Below are 23,322 nucleotides of genomic sequence, written 5' to 3'. Positions count from 1 at the left end.
TTGCTCATTGCCTCAGAAGGCTAATGGATGATTAGAAAACCCTTGTACAATCATGTTAGCACAGCTGAAAACAGTTGAGCTCTTTAGAGAAGCTATAAAACTGACCTTCCTTTGAGCAGATTGAGTTTCTGGAGCATCACATTTGTGGGGTCGATTAAATGCTCAAAATGGCCAGAAAAATGTCTTGACTATATTTTCTATTCATTTTACAACTTATGGTGGTAAATAAAAGTGTGACTTTTCATGGAAAACACAAAATTGTCTGGGTGACCCCAAACTTTTGAACGGTATTGTAGAAATGTTTCATTTCTACACGAGTCCGTTTTTAGTACCGCACTGATTGTAGAACCTAGTCATTTTATTTATTTGCAGAATTTGCAGAGTATCCTCACTGTATCTGACACATAAAACCAAGGCAAGGTTTTTTTTTTTTGTGGATCATCTCAGTGTCACTCATCCATCTATACTCCACACATTTCCGAGTCATGAAGGCAGGTACAGGAGGGAACATTTAAAAAGAACTGAAGCAAGGCCCAAAAGGAGGTATAAAACTTGCTACAATCTGGCAACCTCAGAATTTGAGCTGGACTGCAGACAAAAGTTGAGGGAGTTTTTGGGAAACAGATGAGAGGAGCCTGAAGCCACATCGGACACAAAAAAGAGTGAGTTCAACAAAGTGGTTTGATTCAGTTCAATATTTATTTACAAATGACTTTTATCATCCAGTATTTGTTTTATTGCTGTGTTAAAATAACATGTTTAATACAAAAGTGCATGGAGTAAAAGTTGTTCAACTACATTTTTTTTTTTAAGAAAGGATGATGTATCAGGAAGTATCAGGATTGAAGGATCTGGTCGAAAAAGTCATATTCTGATTATATTGAGGTGCTACAATATGTCTTTTGATATGTTAAAGAAAACTGGTGGAAGAAATGTAAACACTATTTTTACCCTTTAATTGCCATCAGTGAGTTTCTTGTTTTATTATACAATAATTATTTGTTTCTATATTGCAGCTTTCTGTTTGTAAAGAGTGACAGATATGCCCTCCTGTTTGTTATCTTTTTTTGGAAGGAGTCTCCAGTGTCAGTGCGAGTCAGAAATAAAGCTGTTCTTTAAAGTTTGCCATCATGGGAAAGTTTAAAGATGTGGTTTACACTTGTTTTTATCATCAGATTCAAGAGAAAATGAAGGAACGATTGTTTACAGATGTGATAGCGTAAGTGAGAACAGAAGCTAATGTGTTTAACAGATGCTTCAAAACATTCGCTGTAAATGAGGACTTTCCCATGGTGGAAAAACCTACTGACTGTTTGAAAGCGCTGACCGTGGAGACTCCTCCCATCAGTATGAAATAAATGTCTCCTTACAGAAAACGTCATGTGAATTGGAAACAATTCCACATTTGTCTTTGTTAAATAACAGCATGTTTCATAGTGTGTGTGTGTGTGTGTGTGTGTGAATGAGCTGTTAATATAGAAACTATCGAAACAGCACTGTATTATTTCTTATTGAAAGCATTAATATTAAAGCCTAGGTCACAACCGGACGTACGATTTTTTGGCCGTGCGATTTTTGGCGTTTCCCAAATCGCTGCGTTTTTTTTGTTCGTGGAGAAAGACGCACGTTGGCCGTAAGTTTGTCTTGCAACCTGAAAAAAACGTAAGCGCCCGTAGAGTTTGTTTGACATGACAAAGAACCTCTGCGGCCGGTCTGCGGCCAGTTTACAGCTCGAAAATCAGCACGTCACATGCGCGCCCTCCGTGCGTTTCTTGTGTTTTTTGCACGTAGACCGGCCGTAGGAGCACGTACAGCCGGTTGTGACCGATGCTTAATATTAACATGTGCTGTGCTGGGATGTAATGTCACTTATCTACTAGAAGAAAAGTAATCAATGATCGAAGACGTATCGACTACTTTCACATTACCCATAATGCTTTGCGCCTTGTTTTTTTGCCAAAATATAAACAAACTAAAACAACATGGTGTCGCACACTGACAGTAATCTTTCAAATTTAAATCTCCCTAAAACCTTCAAAGAAGTGTCAAAACTAACTAAACCAAAGCTTAAAGAAACCTGCAAAGCCTTTTCTGTGGACTTCGAGAAATCAATCAGTAAATAAAAAAGCGCTTGTAAATATCGTATCGAACGCTTTGAGCATCTCTACTTCGGGTGACAGTGAATCAGCAGCTTTCTTCGTCTGTCAACACGGGTATTCCAACAATTACTGACCTGCACAAGTTGAAAGATTGGCAGAAGAGCTGAGAAAGATGGGCACTGATCAGAGACGAACCCACAGTGAAATGGTTTTTGCTGGGTGCTGGTTATGATGAGAAAGCCAGAAGAAAATACAAAATGCTTTGTGCACGGGAACACAAGCAAGGAATTCACTCAGTCGAGTCAGTACTGTAAACACACCAGGACTGTCAGATTTATTTTTTAAGTTGAAGTTGATTTTGATTTCCTTCACTCTGATTTGAGCTCATATGCTACCAGATTACGACAATCTTTGGGCTGTCAAGACCAATTTATGCTGACAAGCCAGTCCTCGCAGATAGCGTCGCAGACAGTGTCTGCGTAGCCCCCCCACCTTCGCAGACGCTCTGCGCGCACCTCCCAAAAATTGTGACCGCCGCAGAAGCCTTGCAGACAGCGTCGCAGACAAGAGGGCTCTGATTGGTCCACTCTACATCCGCTGTACACGCACTTCCGCTTCCCTACTTTCCCGGTTTGGTTTGTTTTCATGACCGGCATTTTTAAAAACACGAGCGAAGATGGAGCAGCATGAAGAGCGGTTGATTGAGGAAGTACGTACATCTATACGACTCCAGTTCTAGTCATTATAAAAAAAAAAGTTCTAGTCATTATAAGTAACCGGAGGATAAACACTCCACTAACCACACCCACCAACTACTCCTAGCGACTTCGCGCCCCCTTGTGTTGTGCCGGTGAATAACATCGCGCACGCCTATTACTCCCCGCTCAACGATAAATTACAACTGTCTGCGAAAAGCTATCTGCGAAAGCCTTGTCGCAAGAGCGTGCAGAGGCCTTTAGAGGAAGCTGTTAGAACTACAGGGTCAAATGCTACATTCGATCTACTGACATAAACACTAAAACAGGAAGTACTACATGTCGGTTTACTTACACTGCATTGTTTGCATTTTGTTTTGGGAGTTGATCCTTCAATAAAGTCGTCCTTTTCAGTTCTTTGACCTATCCTTGTTTTTTGGTTTTCGCACTTTTTATGACTAAACACAAAGACAGAGGGGTTGTAGGCTTCGTGACTTGGATTATCAGACTTCACTCCACCACTGAAGTGTGTAGAACACAGTCGCGTATTATCTGTCTGTGTAAAATTTTGACGGCGAATTCTGGTTAACCGTGCTTTTCGACGCGTAGCTTCTTTAGGTATTCTATAAAATTTTCAATCAGGAAAAGTCATTTTTCCCATGTGAATTCAAAGAAATGACTGAGGTTATCTGACTTAGTAAACAAATATAGCAACCACGTGATCAAAATGTGCTACGTCATGAGCGTCTGCCATGATGGTGGTATAGCAGTTCGTAGGGGTGGAGCACAGAAAAGACGGCAGGCCAGAACCAAGTTCCCCAAGAAAACTCTTTTTATTTAGTACTTTTCAGTAAAGTCACTCTCTCAGACACACACACATGAGTCCTCAGGTCAGGGAGAGAGCCTCCTTCCTCTGCTCTCTCTTTCCTTATATAGGGTGTGGTCACTGGGGAAGACACACAAACACAGATTAACCAACATCAGGTGCAGTGATTCTGCTTACCTTCCCTGACCCCACCCTCTGGTCACAGACTGACGCTTGACCACGCCCCCGCTGCCACAGGTGGATATACCGTACAAAGCAACTAGGATGGCAGCCGCTGAAAGCGTGTCTGTAAACAATGCTGAATTTTCTCAGTATTACCACAATTTGAACGGTCGAGGGAAGATTCAATACAAAGAGAAGATAGACATGTCTGGTTTTGACCCATATTATTTAAAGGTGCCCTTCCTTCCACCAAAAACGTTTAATACTGTCTCTTTTTGAAATACCATAGTTCATGCCGAGTTGCATATGCATGCTGCATGTGAAAATGTAATTCTACTCCCATTCCCTGTATTAGCTTATGAAAGAAAATAGTCGGAAAAACGAGCAGATCTGAAAAAGCCCTACGAATTTACGTCACTTCGAAAATTAGTATTCATGGCCTCGCCCACCTTGGCTTGCGACCACCCACGGGAAGAAAGTTCGGATTTAAGCGCGAGGAGAGATAGCAGAGCCCATCTCCTCAGTAGCTAACGAAGAGGACCTGACAGCAAGCTGAAAACATGTCTGAACAAGTTCGTGCCTGTGTTATTTGTGGCAGTAAGACATCAACGTTGCATTTCTTGCCCAAGATAGAAGAGGTGAAGAAGAAATGGTTGGAATTTATCTTTTGAACACCACCAGCGAAGTATAATGCAACGCTAGTACTGTGTTCTGATCATTTCAACCACAGTGACTTTTCAAACTTCGGTGCCTTCAGTAGTGGTTTTGCTTCGAGGTTGTTTTTAATACCTGGATCTGTACCGTCAAGACGATCGACCACCAGCTCACAAGCTGTAAGTAAAACATGAACTTTTAGTTCGAAGATATTTGTTACAAAATAGCATGTTCATATTCTCCACGTTAGCATGCATGACATGGTCACAAGCTAGGCAGGGATGAGAGTTTTCCGCTTTTCGGCGGATTTCCGCTTTTTCTGAGTAAAAAAAACGACCTTTTTATATTATGCCAAATCTGTTGAGAATTTGTTTTTTATTAATTTCAGGGGGTTGGGGTATGTTCCTTCATGCTGTTCAAACTTTATTAACTCCAACAATGTTTACACATTATTTGTAAGTTGCCATCTTTAGTCTCGTTTAAATCTCGTTGAATGTGATGTAAAATTTGTGTTATCTACATTGTTATTGGTCAAAACATCAATGTTGAGACCATAATAGCCAATCAAAACAGTTTTTACAAAGACACCCACATCCACTTGTTCTGACCCACTGGAGGTAGCGTCACAGTGCTGTTAGCCAATCAGAGGTAACACGTTTACTGATTGCTGTTAGCCAATCAGAGGTAACACGTTTACATGCCATGAATATTAATGAGTAAGAGCTGAAATCCTGTTGGTCTTCCACCACCCACTCCTCCACCAAACTAGAACAGCCTGAAACAGGAGAACCACAGCATTTTTTTCACCAAAACCGGCTCACAGGGCATTCATTCATACTAGAGACCACTGCACAATTAATGAAAAAGCGATGCAATGAGACCTTTAAAAAAGTCAGACTTTTCTGAAGATAAGACGCTTCTACCGACCATCGAGTGCCCAGATAATCGTGTTCTATCTGGTTTGGCTGCCGAAGAATCAAGTCCGACCTTGGACGAAACGTAGCCCATGCTCTGAGTGGGTGCCCAGTCTGGATTGTTTCTATCGTATAATTTTGCTGGCAGTCCTAGAATTGAAATGGTAATACACGTGTTAAAATTATAACAACGACCAAGTGAACCACGACAAGAGAACGCTGATTTTATAGCAAAATTGTAGCAACACGAAATAAAATTCTTCCATGATCTTATTGAGAAAGCTTTTGAATCTCACCTGAGATAAAATGATTACTGCAAACACGAGCTGTTTTGGTTTTAGCTTCTGTTAGATCAGCCCTGCCAATGTTGTTCAGCCGTGCTCGTCTCCTCTCCGTACTAAGCCTCAGAATTTCCTCGCCCTCTTTCCGAATCACGGACGGAATTTGAAAAAATCTAAACGTGCCACGGTCACAAGTACTGTTGTGACCACAACCACATACAGCACAAAGATATGGCATCGCTAAAAGGATGCTTAAAGCAGTGCTAAAACAAAGAGAGTTGCGCATGTGTGACTATGTTTTGTATGGAATGTCGCTTGACCCTGCATTTGTATATCCACCAACATAGCCGACATCCGGGTTTCTATTTTGCTTTGACGTCACTTGCAAGTCAAGGATAGCACCTGGTTGCCCCCCCCCAAGGTGCAAAGCATTGTGGGTAATGTGAAAGTAGTCAATAAGCCACTATTAGTCCTTGTCTGACCCCTGACCTCTGTGATGGTCCTGGCTCGGGGCAAATGGGGGCAAAAATGTGCAAATGAGCCCAGCATATAGAGACAGAGTGTGAAATGTAACATCTCCTGTGTTGCGTAAATCCTAAATAACAGACAGTTGGAAATGCAAGGATAGGACAGGATAAGATAGGAAAGCCTTTGGGACACACAGAATGTATGAAATTTGCTCAAAATAAAAGGAATGCTTCACCCTACAGTAACTGAGTGAGACAGCATTATTTCAGTGTATTATGCTGAATGTTTTTTCATTGTTCCTTACAAGGATCATAAACATTTTTATATGCTTTTCTTTAAATTGTCAGAATTACCCATAATCGCTTTTCCAGCTGTTTTTGTTTTGCTAACGAGATATTCAGAAATGATTTTAAATTCTGTGCAATGATGTGTCAAGTAGTGTCTGTGTAATCCACCCACATAACAAGGGATGGAATGGCTCAGCACAAGCATCACATCATCTCATACATCAGATTGTCAGGGTTTTTTTTTTGCAAACACATCAGGAATTGAACACATCCCACATATGCACTCAGTGTAGAAAGCTGAGCAGCTGAGCTACAGGCCATGGTATGGTTTCTGGTTTCCTTTTCCAACCATGTTGTAACGTGTACATTTTTAAAACCTTGTGTAATAACTGCCACGCTGTGCTCCGCCTGAGCAAAAGCCCTACGGTGTAGAGATGGAAAGTGTGAGTAATTCTTCAGGGGTTTTTGAGCTTCGAGGCTGCCACATCTGCATTTGAGCTACATGAAGCTCCTGTTTGACAACACTTTTCGAGATGCAATGTGTAGTTACTTAATGGATGCATCAAAACAGCTCTGACATACTGTAGGTGTGATATTTGAGGGGAGGATTCTGTTTTTGTGGAAATTTTCAGGGGAACACCAAAAAGAAAACCTCTCCTCCTTTTTTTTTAACGTTGTGCTAAAGGGCTATGGAGTTTTAAAAAAGGACATTTTTGACATTCCTTTATGTTTTTTTTTGCTATTCAAAAACTTTGGCATTTCAGTTTTCATAGACTTTTATCAAAAGTAACTTTCCTTTTCAAAGTGAATCAGACAGAATCGAATTTGCTGCAGTTGCTCGTCCGAATTCTGACAATCCTGGGATCTCATTTCTGTCCTACTTGATTACTATAAAGGAAAAAAAATGGAAAAAAGAGCTTTCCTATTTTTTCATCTCATCTCATCTCATCTCATCTCATCTCATCTCATTATCTCTAGCCGCTTTATCCTGTTCTACAGGGTCGCAGGCAAGCTGGAGCCTATCCCAGATGACTACGGGTGAAAGGCAGGGTACACCCTGGACAAGTCGCCAGGTCATCACAGGGCTGACATTCCTATTTTTTAAATTCTCAAATCTGATTGGTCAGAAGGTATTCATTCATTGTATGTATGTATCACAGGAGTGCAGGTTTATATTAATTCCCTTCTTCTAATACATTATTGTTGGTATAATAATGTAACACTGCACTTAATCTACGTTTAATAGTCAACAAAGAATAAAGTAAAATGTGATATGGTGAAATTTTCTTTCACAAGATGTTTATGGAAGGAGTCTCCAGTGTCAGTGGTAAATTTAACACGATGCCCATGCCCCGCCCACACAAGCAACAAAAAGCAGAAAAAAAGTAACAAAAATACATTTATACTACTATACAGTGGTGCTTGAAAGTTTGTGAACCCTTTAGAATTTTCTATATTTCTGCATAAATATGACCTAAAACATCATCAGATTTTCACACAAGTCCTAAAAGTAGATAAAGAGAACCCAGTTAAACGAATGAGACAAAAATATTATACTTGGTCATTTATTTATTGAGGAAAATGATCCAGTATTACATATCTGTGAGTGGCAAAAGTATGTGAACTTTTGCTTTCAGTATTTGGTGTGAGCCCCTTGTGCAGCAATAACTGCAACTAAAAGTTTCCAGTAACTGTTGATCAGTCCTGCACACCGACTTGGAGGAATTTTAGCCCATTCCTCCGTATAGAACAGCTTCAACTCTGGGATGTTGGTGGGTTTCCTCACATGAACTGCTCACTTCAGGTCCTTCCACAACATTTTAATTGTATTAAGGTCAGGACTTTGACTTGGCCATTCCAAAACATTAACTTTATTCTTCTTTAACCATTCTTTGGTAGAACGACTTGTGTGCTTAGGGTCGTTGCCTTGCTGCATGACCCACCTTCTCTTGAGATTCAGTTCATGGACACATGTCCTGACATTTTCCTTTAGAATTCGCTGGTATAATTCAGAATTCATTGTTCCATCAATGATGGCAAGCCGTCCTGGCCCAGATGCAGCAAAACAGGCCCAAACCATGATACTACCGCCACCATGTTTCACAGATGGGATAAGGTTCTGATGTTGGAATGCAGCGTTTTCCTTACTCCAAACATAACGTTTCTCATTTAAACCAAAAAGTTCTATTTTGGTCTCATCCATCCACAAAACATTTTTCCAATAGCCTTCTGGCTTGTCCACATGATCTTTAGTAAACTGCAGACGAGCAGCAATGTTCTTTTTGGAGAGCAGTGGCGTTCTCCTTGCAACCCTGCCATGCACACCATTGTTGTTCAGTGTTCTCCTGATGGTGGACTCATGAACATTAACATTAGCCAATGTGAGAGAGGCCTTCAGTTGCTTAGAAATTACCCTGGGGTCCCTTGTGACCTCGCCGACGATTACATGCCTTGCTCTTGGAGTAGTCTTTGTTGGTCAACTTCTCCTGGGGAGGGTAATAATGGTCTTGAATTTCCTCCATTTGTACACAATCTGTCTGACTGTGGATTGGTGGAGTCCAAACTCTTTAGAGATGGTTTTGTAACCTTTTCCAGCCTGATGAGTATCAACAATGCTTTTTCTGAGGTCCTCAGAAATCTCCTTTGTTCGTGCCATGATACACTTCCACAAACATGTGTTGTGAAGATCAGACTTTGATAGAAGCCTGTTCTTTAACTGAAACAGGGTGCCCACTCACACCTGACTGTCATCCCATTGATTGAAAACACCTGACTCTAACTTCACCTTCAAATTAACTGCTAATCCTAAAGGTTCACATACTTTTGCCACTCACAGATATGTAATATTGGATCATTTTCCTCAATAAATAAATGACCAAGTATAATATTTTTGTCTCATTTGTTTAACTGGGTTCTCTTTCTCTACTTTCAGGGCTTGTGTGAAAATCTGATGTTGTATTAGGTCATATTTATGCAGAAATATAGAAAATTCTAAAGGGTTCACAAACTTTCAAGCACCACTGCATATTGCTGGGTTTCACATGGCATCACATCTGTCTCATTAGTTCTTTAAAACTTTAGCTGGTGGTCTACCAGAGCTCAGTTGACAAAGCGTTTGTACGGAGAAGGTGCTTTGCTCGCATGAAAAATGCCTTACACTTGTGTTGTTTTAGGTTGTTCGAATCGATCAAACCCTGAAACTGATAAAAGTTTCTTCAGGGTTCCCCGTGAACTAATAAACAAGAGTGAACAAACACAGGGGTTCACAAAAAGCCGTCGAGAAAGGTGGCTTTTGAACCTCTCACTGAAATCGAAGGGAGCTGAGTTGAAGCATGCTCGAGTTTGCAGTGATCACTTGGTGAAAGGTTTGTATTTCCCTCTCAGCCATAGCCTTAGTGTTTTCCAAGTACTTTTCTTGATATGTGTCATTATTTTATGGTACTTTTTTTAGTCACGAAGCACTAAAGTCCCTAGCTGTTTCTTTGTTTACTCCTCACTCCTCATAAAGTCCATATGCATGAAGGTCGCAACAGAATTCTTACCCAGCCATACAGTTACAATGCGCCGTGATCACTTCTCCGTCTTGTTTAACTAAGATCCAGGTCTTTAAAGGGGTTTCTTATGATCTTTGTGAATGATTTACCTGAGAGATAAGAGCTAACACAAGTGAGAATCAAGTGAACTGTTGTTTGTTTCCACTTCAACTTGCAGCGCTTCATTGTAAAGACACGAACGAAGAGCTTAAAAAAACAATTCTTACACAGGCTAAAACAATACAGGATTCATTCGGCAGCGATTTGATCCTGAGATCCTTTACCCAGCCATGTGCAAGTTGTAAGCCTCCATATTCTTCCACACTTTCATCTGTTTTGTGGTGTAGAAGGACATCTGCAACACCAGATAGTTCGAGATGTCAGGGAACTCGACTGAAGGGTAGTTTTCAAGATTGTATGACAAATCCTTCTTTTCCAGACTGTAGGGGTTGATTCCATTGCACACAACATCTTCTGAATATATCTAAAGCGAGCAGTGGCTTCTAGATTACGAGCATACTCTGATAAGTTTTCACTAGTTGTTTGCACTACGGCAGCCGTTTAGACCACCATCTATTTCACTTCCGGTAAAACTGCCAAGAAAAGTCACATGACTGAAACCCAGCAATTTCTAGCTCCTATTTTCACAGATGTTCCACAGCAGAAAAAAGTGTCCTTTTAATTCATAAATACAAATTGCATTTGTTGGTAAATCACTGTACATTTTGTGTCAGGTTACAGCCCATTGTTGATTATTTTCCAGTAACAGCATGTCCTGAAGTGTTATGTAATGAACAGCATGTTTTTTGGCACACTTCTTCCTCTTGGATCCTTGCTTGGTACAATTCCACTAATATATATATTTTTAACCCTGTGTTAATTTTCAGACTTGTCAGAGACACCCCACAATGCTGGCACCATGGTCTATCCAGTGCCTCCTGCCAGTGTTCGCATGCCTATGGAACCTGTGCCAAGCACAATTTGAGTATCTGATTTACCCTCATGGATACCCCGAGCTTGAGCAGGATCACTACACCGTTCCACAGATTCCTGCTGATGTGCCCAGGATCCAGTTACGCTTAGCCGGAGAGAAACGGAAGCACAACGAGGGACGTCTTGAGGTTTATTATGATGGCCAGTGGGGGACTGTTTGCGATGATGATTTCAACCACCATGCCGCTGAAGTTGTGTGCAGAGAGCTTGGCTATTCCAAGGCAGTCTCCTGGTCACCTTCAGCCAAATACGGGAAAGGGGAAGGTATGATGCTGTAGCTGCTGACTAGAGGGCTAACGAACAATAGTGTGCACTAGTTTGATTTTGAACAATTAGAATCAATGTTGGTGTGATTGACATGTTTGATGTGACTTTAGCTATGGCCTTATTTCACACAGAAATGCCAAAATGAAAACCAGTACCAGTTCTAGAATTTGTCTTCTAATTAGCCAATTGGACCTGGTATTGGTTACGTTATAAAGCTAACACACTCCATACATGTGAAGGAGTTCTGACTGATTTCCCCTGCTTCTCTAGGCCGCATCTGGTTTGATAACGTCCATTGCACAGGGAAGGAGAGCACCCTGGCGCAGTGTGATTCGAACGGCATTGGTGTGTCTGACTGCAAACACTCAGAAGATGTCGGAGTCGTTTGCAGTGACAAGAGGATCCCAGGATTCAGGTTCCTCAATCCAGTCACCAACACCATAGACGTAAGTGCACTTTTTCTTTTAGTGCCTTGGTGGAGGCATGCTGTCCTGATGCAACAATCACTCTGCATTCTCAGGCTTGTCGGCTTCACATTAGGAGAACTTTAGGAGACTGGATCAAGCCCATAACTGCTTGGTCACAGCCAAGTTCATTGACCACTGGGTTACCACCATGAGCTAATGAAAAAGTCATGTACAATACATTTTTGCTATAAAGTATAGCCGTGCAAATTATCAACTTTCTTTGTTGACCAAAAGGTCTGATTTTCAACAGCCCCCTGGAAAAAGAGTTTAACCAGTGTAGTGATACAGTGGTATGCAAAAGTTTGGGCACCCCTGGTCAAAATTGCGGTTACTGTGAACAGGTAAGCAAGTTGAAGATGAAATGATCTCCAAAAGGCATAAAGTTAAAGATGACTCACTCCCTTTATATTTTAAGTTAAATCAATTTTTTATTTTCTTCTTTTACATTTTCAAAATGACAAAAAAGGAAAAGGGCCCGAAGCAAAAGTTTGGGCACCCTGCATGGTTAGTACCTAGTAACACCCCCTTTGGCAAGTATCACAGCTTGTAAACACTTTTTGTAGCCAGCTAATAATCTTTCAGTTCTTACCTGGGGGATTTTCACACATTTGTCCTTGCAAAAGGCTTCCAGTTCTACAAGTTTCTTGGGCTGTCTTGCATGCACTGCTCTTTCGAGAACTATCCACAGATTTTCAATGATGTTTAGGTCAGAGGACTGTGAAGGCCATGGCAAAACCTTCAGCTTGTGCCTCTTGAGGTATTCCATTGTAGATTTTGAGGTGTGTTTTGGATGTGATGGTCTGATGTTTGCTTCCAGAATTTGCTGGTATTTATTCGAATCCATGCTTCCCTCGACCAATGAAATGTGCCCTGTGCCACTGGCTGCAACACAACCCCAAAGCATGATCGATCCACACCCATGCTTCAGAGTTGGAGAGGTGTACTTTTTCTGGAATTTGGCACCCTTTTTTCTCCAAACATACCTTTGCACATTGTGGCCAAAAAGTTCTATTTTGATTTCATCAGTCCACAGGACTTGTTTCCAAAATGCATCAGGTTTATTTAGATGTTCATTTGCAAACTTCAGACGCTGAATTTTGTGGCTAGGATGCAGGAACGTTTTCTTCTAATTAGGGATGTCCCGATCCGATCACGTGATCGGAAATCGGGCCCGATCACATGGTTTCAGACTCGATCGGAATCGGGCATTGCCTCCCGATCAGGGATCGGATATATATCTGTATAATATATTCTCATTTTTAACACATCAATAGCTATGCGTTGGCACAGAGTGAGACCAGACCTCTTGTCTCAACACAGCAACATCAACGCGTGCGGCATGACATCACTTTGTAGCGGAGACGCTATTGGTTATTGGCTGCCTGTTGCCGGCAAAGTTGAACACGGAAGCAGTTCGAAGCGGAAAGCAAAGCATGAGATCATTTTTTTTTTTCGTTGGATGACAAAAGAAACGGGCTCAAACCTGAAAGGGTAGAAATGTTCGTTTTCATCAAGAAAAACGTTCATTTCCTTAATTGAAATTACTGTACACCACTGTGAGATGCGTTCTTAAAAGCAAATTACCGGCACTGTGGCACTTTTTATTTTTTTTATTTGTTTACATTCCTGCCAGGTATTTTAAGGTTATTTTTTTAATTTGTTATTTATTGTTCAAACTGCCTCACGTAAGTGCTCTGTTTGCTAACGGAGTTGTTGGATGTTAAGGTGTTAAATAAAAAATGAGGAACATCCTGGATCCGTTTCTTTCCTCGTGTTTATTTTTTATGGACTATAAGAAGTATCGGATCGGGACTCGGTATCGGCAGATACTCAAAATCAAATGATCGGTATCGGATCGGAGGGCAAAAAAACCTGATCGGGACATCCCTACTTCTAATGACTCTGCCATGAAGGTCATATTTGTTCAGGTGTCGCTGCGTAGTAGAACAGTGCACCACCACTCCAGGGTCTGCTAAATCTTTCTGAAGGTCTTTTGCAGGCAAACATGGGTTTTTATTTGTCTTTCTAGCAATCCAATGAGCAGTTCTTTCAGAAAGTTTTCTTCATCTTCCAGACCTCACCTTGATCGCCACTGTTTTTGTTAACTGCCATTTCTTAATAACATTACAGTTGGAGGAAACAGCTACCTGAAAACACTTTGCTACGGTACATTCTTGTAGCCTTCTCCTGCTTTGTGAGCATCAATTATTTTATTATTCAGAATGCGAGGGAGTTGCTTAGAGGAGCCCATGGCTGTTAATTTTAGGGACAAGTTTGAGGAGTCAGAGAATTTATACATGACTTTGAAATCTGCATCATCTGACCTTTCCTAACGAAAAATTCGAACAAGCCACAGCTCAATAAGCTAATTAAGGTCTGGAACCTTGGTAAAAGTTACCTGAGAACTCAAATGTATTGGGGTGCCCAAACTTTCGCATGGTGTTCCTTTTCTATTTTCACTCTCCAATTGTACAAAACAAAAATAATACACAAATCTCGCAGAAAACGCTGTAAAGAAATGTCTCGTCTTTACCTTTATGCCTTTTGGTGATCAGTTCATCTTCTGCTCACTTAACTATTCACAGTAACAGACATTTTCAGTAAGGGTGCCCAAACTTTTGTATGCCACTGTAGCTCACTGCTGCAATTAGTTCCAGTGACTGCGGTTCCTTTTTTGAAGAAAGAAGCCTTTTTTTTGGTCCAGGTTTGCTCATTAGTGGAAGCTGGATGATGTAATTGTATTCTGACTAGTCTGGCATGTCAAGGTTTAAAGCTGCAATTCTGCTATCGAAGCTTTGCAAGAAGCACATTGTTGTTGAACTGGAAATCGTTTGCAGGAGGAGCTAGCATTGGTTTTACCTTCTGCAGAACTTGCATGATTTCTTTGCAGAATGCAAATTTGTCCCTACTACTACTGGTTTATCATGACTGATTTATAAAAATTGGCCAAAAAGAAAGCAAATAGTTCAAAATTCAAATCAGTTCAAGAGAGAAGGCAACATCGCGGTGCTTTTTTGTTTGTTTGTTTGTTTGTTTTTACTCCAAAAGAGACAAGTACAAATTACAAGTGAAGCATGCACGCTTTCATCTGTCTAGAAATCTGGCCTTCAGACTTCATCCAGTCGCTTCAGCGGCCGCCAACTGAGCCAACGAGAAAAGAGTCATTTTCTCCCATCTGGCAATAAACCACATGTAACGGTGGTTAACAGGCAGCAAGGTCAGCCATAATGACAGAAATGTTCACCACATGTAAGGAGGAATGGGATTAGCATTGTGTGGAATTCCCGAGAGTTAATACTAGCATGTTCAGGAAGAGAGGATTCATCAATGATACTATAATGCGTTAATACTACTTCATTAAGTGTTTTATTACTCAGGATTAGCTCTTCTTAGATCTACAAGTCCTGGAGAAATCATAACTGATGAATGTCCACTGCACATTGGCATTGTTTCTTCGCAGCGTTATTTATTACCTCAGGACAGGATGGACATCGTGTCCCAGGGTAAATCCATCCATGTGCTGTGGAAATATTTCCCCATCCAGAGTTTAGATCTGTCCCAATCACTAACTCAGACGGGGTGCTGCGTTCCGGCGTTTGTGTGAATCCGTTTCTTGCAGAGCTTGGCCAAGCTAGTTTGTGTTTGTGTGGAGAAGGGATTTAGGAAAACGTGCTTTCTTGCTGGCTAACTGCTAATGCACTGTGCTGCACACTTGCATAAATCATCTGGTCAAGGTACAGTTTCAGAGTCATCACTCAGATTAAAAAAAAAAAACAGTACAGGAATGGGTAACTAAAGAAAAAGAAGTATTAAGGTCCTGGAGACTTGTCCAGGGTGTACCCCGCCTTTTGCCCGTAGTCAGCTGGGATAGGCTCCAGCTTGCCTGCGACCCTGTAGAACAGGATAAAGCGGCTAGAGATAATGAGATGAGATGAGTATTAAGGTACTGATGGTAAACTAGTGCCATTTTTACCAAGGAATATAGGAAGAACATTAGCTAAGGCTAGCAGGAAACTAGCCAGCATGAAAACAAAGCTAATACAGTAGCTGACTGTGATAAATGTAAAGTGTAAAGCAGCAGATGGCTTACAGTGAGGGTATTGGGTCTCATTGTTGTTTTAGATTTGTGATGGAATAACTACTTATTAACTGAGCACGAGGTCTTTATGGGAAAATATCAGAACAAGGTCTTGACATAGGCTCGGTCCGTAAAAAAAGAACGAGCAAGCGAGGTTAATAAGTAGTTTATTATACGGCTGGTTTTATTTCTAAGATTAAAATCAAGTCATTATAACGAGGCGTGACGCTGCTTTCAGTCACGTCATATTTGTAACGTAGTTGAGTCACGCATGCAGAATAAATGCCTAGCGGTTTCAAAACTGAATTTCTGTTAGCGGTTAGCAGTGTCTGAATGCTCTTTGTTGCTCATTTCTTGAATAACTCGATGACTCTTGTTTATCTTTTGCCCGTTTTTGATTCCATTTTGATGTCCAATTAACCTTTTTTTGTCGTTTTGTTTTTGTTTGTTTTTTGCAAACAAAATGCCCACGGGCATTATAGAGATCTTGCATGTGACGTCACAGCCGATCCAGATTGTAACAGACGCCATCTTGTCGGTCAAACGCCATATTTCCGCCGTCTACTTCTGGTTCTACTTCTGCTTCTACTTCTACCTTTTCTTCTGGAAAACCCTATATACAATTCTACTACAACGGCTGCGGGTACAAGCTCTCCCTACCTGTGCACGTGTTTTATGTTTTTTGTGTGTATTTTTGCGTGTTGTTCGTCTGTACCGGACTTCAATATCCACTACAACCGTATGGACTTACTGGACATTGGTTTCCAGCAGAAAATGACGGTTTGTAGCGATTTCCATCGCATGCACAACATTCCGGACGAGATAGCGAGACCAGTGGGGTCTCCGTGGATTGTTATCGGGTCTGGCAGGTGAAGGAGGCGGCGTCGGGAGTGGAAGCAAAAGCGAGGCTGCAGGCAGAGCCGGCCTGTTGACTAAGCTCAGAAAACAGCCACTCAAATCTCCACTGCCAAGCCTCTATCTCTCCAACGCCAGATCCATGGTAAACAAGACGGAAGATTTGGAATTACAGCTGGAATTACCTTATTCTATTCTATTCTATTCTATTCTATTCTATTCTATTCTATTCTATAATCAGCTGGTCAGTGCTATACTAGATACTACTGATATATCTAGTATCAGTACTAGTAATACTTAAGTGACTTACCCGTCCAATGAGGATTGTTATGGTGCGTTCATGTGCTATAGGAATTATGGTAAATACCAAACGTCGACATGGAAAGCACACATGAACGCCCCCTCTTGTGGTATTTTCCACTGGGCAACTCGTAGAAAATTTTGATACACGAGTTGCCGAGATGAGATGAACTTTAACCTTTTCAACATGGCGGCGAGCGGTACAAGACTAGCTTATGAACCAAGAAAGAAGTGGTTTTCACCTACGGGAAGCTGACTCTCACCTTTTAAACGAGTCATGTTATGTATATTATATTATTATAATATGTATATTATAGCCTAATACAAAATATTCTGTGGCTGTCCAAAGAACGCCAACAATGATCTAGATACTGGCTACTCTCATTGTGGCTACAGCCAAATTTCCAAAAACTGCGTGGCATTCAATGGGTTAAGAAAATCTCTACTTGTCATGATCAGGAAATATTCAGCATTATTTACCTTTTGATAACTCATATTCCTGCTGCAGCTGATGAACAAGGCAATCTATAATTGTTTTAGCCAAATAACAGGCCTGATTCTGAATCTGGTCCACCATCTCTAATTTGTCAACAACAACAAAAGCATGTGAACACAACACACTGGTAAATACCACTTCCCAACTGGAAAATGTCATCTTCCCATAGCACATTATTTTCTTGTTTACAAGATGCCACATCTGAGTCGCTGACAAATCCTGAATTTCTGTAAAGATAACTGTCCAAAGATTTATAAGCACGCAGTGCTTCACCACTGAACAGCGAGGGAAAGTTAATGAGGTAATTATACACGTCTGGGTATTCCACCTCTGGCAGTTCAATATCCACTGACACGGTCGTGAAAACTATGTCCGGTAAGTGATAAGGGTCACTAATCTGTAGGTCATTTATTTTAGACATATATCTAGTTATCTGTTCATTAGAAAAATGAGCCGTGTAGTCCGTCGGTTGAAATTTATCCATTTCGTACACGAGTGCAGCAGTATTCAGCAGTGTTTTTTACCGACAAGATGGCGGCTGTGCACTTTCCGGTCACGTGACTGCAAGATCTCTATAGGAAAATACTGCCCGCCAAGGAACCAATCAGAGCGCATGATTTTACCGGAGGTAGCGCGTATGTTATAATAATTTGGATTTAATGCTAAAAAGTCATCATCAGACTTTTTAGCATTAAATCCAAAGTAATCATAATAAGAGTAACCATGGCAATAGTGATACGTCAAGCTAGGTTTTCGGACTGGTGTGATTTATTGACTTTATTTAACTTAACTATGAAGCAGGGACTATATTCACTGAAACCTTGTTAGACAGTGCAAGATGGACATCATGCTATATAGACTGACTTTATACAATCGACCCACTTCCTTCTGGGCTCTCTTTCATTGTTTACTTCTGAGTTACACAGCCAGGAACTGACACTACCAAACACATCATAAAACAGCAGATTTTCTGCATGAGCTTGATCCCATTCTGGAAGAAACCCTTCACACCTTGCAGAACTCATCAGTTTTATTATAGAGAACGTTTATTTAAAACAAATCCCCGGTTTTATCCACGGCTCACAGGCAGTGTAATCCCAGCAGGAGAATGACTCCAGATCCTGTTGTTCTATTCCAAACAATGACTCATATGTTCCCAGACTCCCCCGCGTAACCCTGAGTCGTATTTAATCAACCGTTTCTGAGGAACACGGATCAGTTTTTCACCGTTTGGTTCGCTCTGGGTCTGAGTGTGTGACTGAAACCGTCTGACCTTGGATCAGTGTGGCACTACAAAGAGAGAAACGAGGAACTCGGCTGTGTATTCTGTCATCTTGCTTCGCACAGCAAAACTTCACAGAAGACATGAGACCAAATTAACTAACCTGGATTCAGGTTAAGTCAGATCTTGGATTATATCACACTATTCTGGTGTGCTTTGCTGGTGATCTTGGGTTCTGAACATTTCTCCTGGTAATTCGTTTGAAGTGATGCATGACCAGGAAATGAGGAGCACTTTAAAGGAACAACCCATCCTGTATGACTTGCTTTATACAGTAATTAAAAGATGATCTTCACTAGTGTATAAGATTTTGCTTGTAGTGAAATTCCAACAATTCTTTCATTGACGTGTTGGTTAATTATCTTTTTTTTTCTTTCTGGAATATTGAGTCCAGCATTTGCACCAACATCCATACTTCTTCTACGTTTGATTTCTCATTAATATGACTTTAAGCACCGCTGGAAAAAGAGGAAAGAGAAAAGAAAAACTCTTTTGTTTTTAGGAGCTAGCAGCAAAACCTGACCTTTTAACATTTACGTTCGAGATTGGAGAATTTTTTCCTCTGATTAGACCCCGTTGTAATAATAACAGTGATAATACTAAAAATGTCCAACTCATTAGAATAATGAAAATATAGCACAAAACAACAACAACAACAACAACAACATTTGAATATAAACAATTGTTTCAAGATGGAATTTTCCGTTAAAAGCACTGTCCAGTCATGTTTTAATCATAATGGATTGGTGGGGGAATATAAACAGCAGACTCCAGAGTCTTTCTTTTAATCTTCCCAAGGTTAAAGGTCACGCTCATGCCCTTGGGCTTTCAGTCAATACATTACAATGGCATCCTTAATGGAGATTAACTGCCTGCAGGACATATGTGTTCCTGAAGCACCATGACATCATTCTCTCTCTCTCTCTCTCTCTCTCTCATAAAAAAAACAACACATGTGCAACTTCCTGAGCTTGCCCTAATGAAGCCTTAAATACAACCTACTAAATGTGAAACCACACATGATTCTTGTTTTACTCTCTTTTAGCTCTTTTTATACTTCCACATTTTCTTTCTACTCAGCCAAAACAATGCTTTTAATTTTCACCTTGCAAGGCTTACTATGCGCTTAGACATTGTCATATTGCTATTGTTTATATTTCCAGAATGACAATTTTGCTCTACATTAAAAAAAAAAATTGCACTCTAAACCTAGTTGTCAGGCCTGAGTAATTCTGTCTGGAAAAGCTCTTCTGAAACTGTCTCTTAAAATCAGAAAGTCATAATCGTCAAACGAGTGTTTGTGATGGTGCCAAAATTTATAGGGGAGTGTTTATTTTTCCAGATCGTGTGAGCCATTAGAGTCGACAGAATGTTCCCACTTATTTAAACAGCACTGTTGGGTTTAAGTAGATGGAGATCAGCTGCTCGGAGCGAGTCAGGCTGCTAGCATGTCTGTAGGAAAATTTGAGAAGATCTTTTGCAACCGGAGACTGGGAAGACAAGTGGTGAATTTTTTTGTTTTTGGACATAGTTATCCAGATGAGGTTTAAAGTGCATATCACAGGTAAATTCAGGAGCAAGATCAATGTAATTCTCCTATTTTATATTAAACTTTGGTCAAATATCTGTAACATTCTGCATTCTCTGCAATTTTTTTACCTTGCGCAATACCAGAAAAATTCAGTTGAAATCAAGCCATTTGAGGCGAATTGGTCCGCCTCTGAAAAAACGTGGCATTTGGATTTCCTGGGAAACATTGATTTTCGGGGCGGCACGGTGGTGTAGTGGTTAGCGCTGTCGCCTCACAGCAAGAAGGTCCGGGTTCGAGCCCCGTGGCCGGCGAGGGCCTTTCTGTGCGGAGTTTGCATGTTCTCCCCGTGTCCGCGTGGGTTTCCTCCGGGTGCTCCGGTTTCCCCCACAGTCCAAAGACATGCAGGGTAGGTTAACTGGTGACTCTAAATTGACCGTAGGTGTGAATGTGAGTGTGAATGGTTGTCTGTGTCTATGTGTCAGCCCTGTGATGACCTGGCGACTTGTCCAGGGTGTACCCCGCCTTTCGCCCGTAGTCAGCTGGGATAGGCTCCAGCTTGCCTGCGACCCTGTAGAAGGATAAAGCGGCTAGAGATAATGAGATGAGATGAGACATTGATTTTCGTGATGTCATGTGCGGGACGCCTCCCTCTGAATCCTACATCAGCGCTGGTTTGTTTATGAGAAAACGACCTGGTGGTTTTCTGCAAATTTCTTCGACGTTATCGCGTAATTATTAAAATGGTTAACAGATGTATCGTAGGAGGGTGTAGCAACACCAATCTTGATGGGATTAGTACTCATTGTTTCCCAAAAGGCCGGACAATAAGAGAGAAATGGGAGCGCTTGGTCTACACAGGCTGTGCACTGAAACCGTGCAAAGCTCGCGCAGCCTGCTGGCGCTTCCGCAGGTAACGTCACGAATCTGGCTCCAGACTCCCTTGGGATTTTTCCAGACGCGTTTTGTTATTTTATTTTTTTCTGCTGTAGACAGATGGCCTTGTGCAACATTACCCTTCTGGATGAGTGTGTAAAGGGACATACTTTCATATAAAAAAAAAAAACACGAAATTGGTCCAGAATATGCCCTTTAAGGCCATTTTGCTGATTTCCAGTGGAGTCCTCTGAATCTCATAGAAATTTGATGATGATAAAGGCCATGCTTGCAACCATAGCATATTACTAGACACCATTGCTATGGTCACTTCAAAATCTGTATTCCTCCAGATGTTATAGACCTCATTCGCTGCACAAGGGCATGCGAAACATGAGTCATTCATTCAGCTGTCAAGAGACAACATTCACCGTGTATTTCTCTGTATCGCACAACTCCAATCAGTTCAGACATGCCAGAGAAGATAAGCGGTCAAACGGTCCAACATGGCATCTAGACCTTAGGCTTTCTTTTCAGCTAAAATGTTTGCCAGTATTTTTTTTTTTAAATTAACTTGATTGTCAAGTGTTAATTATCTTCACTTAAGAAAACTTAGAAGCTCCACTCTCGAGAAAATGCTGCCCTAAGGGTTCTTTGAATGTTTCTTTGGATGGTTCAAGCTTTTTAAAGAGTTTCTCCATGGAAGCTTTTCTGGAACAAGAACTTGCTCTTGTACAGAAAACCTTTATGGGTAAGAAAAAGCTAAAAACGTAAACCTACAAACCCACTTCCGGATTTTAACTTTTTTCCACAATATTTACAATTATAAATTTGTAACAAAAAAAAAATGTAGAAAGGGGTACAGTTAAAGAAAGGGTTAGATGTTGTAATTCTTCCTCCAACTGGTGCAAGAAAATGTGAACTTTTTAAAGGGGAACTGAAGGCAATTTTTTTTATTATCAAAATTCTATTTATCTCATTTTATTAAATATCCATCCATCCATCCATCCATCCATCCATCCATCCATCCATCCATCCATCCATCCATCCATCCATCATCTGTAGCCGCTTATCTTGTTCTACAGGGTCATAGGCAAGCTGGAGCCTATAGGAATGCGTTTTTGATAGCTATTTTGTTATGCAAGTTATGAATGTTTGAAATATGCTCTGTAATATATCAGTCCATATGTCAAAGCAATGGCTGTAAACGAGATTCGTTGAGACCTGTGTGAGACGTCGTAGGACGGAAGTAAAACATACAGCAGAAATCAAAGCGACCAACATCTGCCAACGTTCCCTGTATCCAAAATCGCTCACTCGTTCACTACTCCCTACATAGAGAATTACTATATATTGAGCTCACTGGTAAAATGAAAAAAAAAAAATGCTTTCGGACACTAGTCCATCGTGCTGTTATTTACATCATTACTGTCGCACAATTAAAACGTGCCAGATCAGTCGGCTGGTGGGTTTTCAAAATAATAAATACATGCATGTTTTTGTGATAAGTCCATATAATACTGAGTGCATTTCCCACATTAATAAATACAAAGTACCTGCAGCTTTCAGTTTTTTTTAAATCAAGGCTGAATACTTTCTTCTTTGCCGCTGCCTTTTATTAAATCAAATTTAAGACTTCTAATTTGATTTCTTTCAGCGCAACCGCAAAAAAGACGCGCGTGCCCTCTTTCGAACGCTGATGTAATCAAGCCGGAAGTTTTGTTTGTTTTGATAGCAATCAGGAAAGTTTGAAAAAAGTAGGCAGTAATCGTCATTTAAACTCATTTTTGTGCAATATTTCGTTTGGAAAACAGTTTTCAAAATGGCGGCACTGACACGTCACGTTTCGAAGTCTCGCACAAGTCTCGTGAAGATCGCGTGGATAAGCGACACGTGCCATGGACCAAACGAACTAAATTCAACACGGCTAAAAACCTAATAAGCCGATAAGTATAATATTTAATTGCAATTAGTTGCCAATACGAGTCACGATATAAGGTTACTAAAACTGAAAACGTAATTGAATAACATGTTAATTAAGAAATAAAGCAAGTTTAAAAATGACTTCAGTCCTCCTTTAAATCCCTAGAACCTAGTAATAAGTCTGATGACCTTTTGAGCAGTCATTAGTGACTGGTATGCACTTGACATGACTCTCCAGCTCACTGCTGTTTATAAGAGTTGAGAGAATAGGTTTGGTCACTCACTACCAGTGACTAAGCAGTGAGAGCCGATGCTCCCAATGACCAATCACTGTTCAC

The 23,322-nt window shown here is 40.8% G+C and overlaps 1 protein-coding gene across 1 annotated transcript in view; it reads left to right on the top strand.

Annotated features, from left to right (window-relative positions):
- Window positions 1–592: 592 nt before the first annotated feature.
- Window positions 593–23,322, top strand: part of loxl2b (lysyl oxidase-like 2b) — a 64,796-nt gene continuing 42,066 nt past the window's right edge. The window contains exons 1-3 of the mRNA XM_060906665.1: window positions 593–662; window positions 10,807–11,176; window positions 11,450–11,625. Of these exons, the coding sequence (XP_060762648.1) occupies window positions 10,828–11,176; window positions 11,450–11,625 (525 nt within the window). The 5' untranslated portion in view covers window positions 593–662; window positions 10,807–10,827. The remainder of the gene's footprint in view (window positions 663–10,806; window positions 11,177–11,449; window positions 11,626–23,322) is intronic.

The sequence above is a fragment of the Neoarius graeffei genome, chromosome 24, assembly GCF_027579695.1.
Source record: "Neoarius graeffei isolate fNeoGra1 chromosome 24, fNeoGra1.pri, whole genome shotgun sequence".
Classification (NCBI taxonomy): Eukaryota; Metazoa; Chordata; class Actinopteri; order Siluriformes; family Ariidae; genus Neoarius; species Neoarius graeffei.
This window is presented reverse-complemented; position numbering and strand designations above follow the sequence as displayed.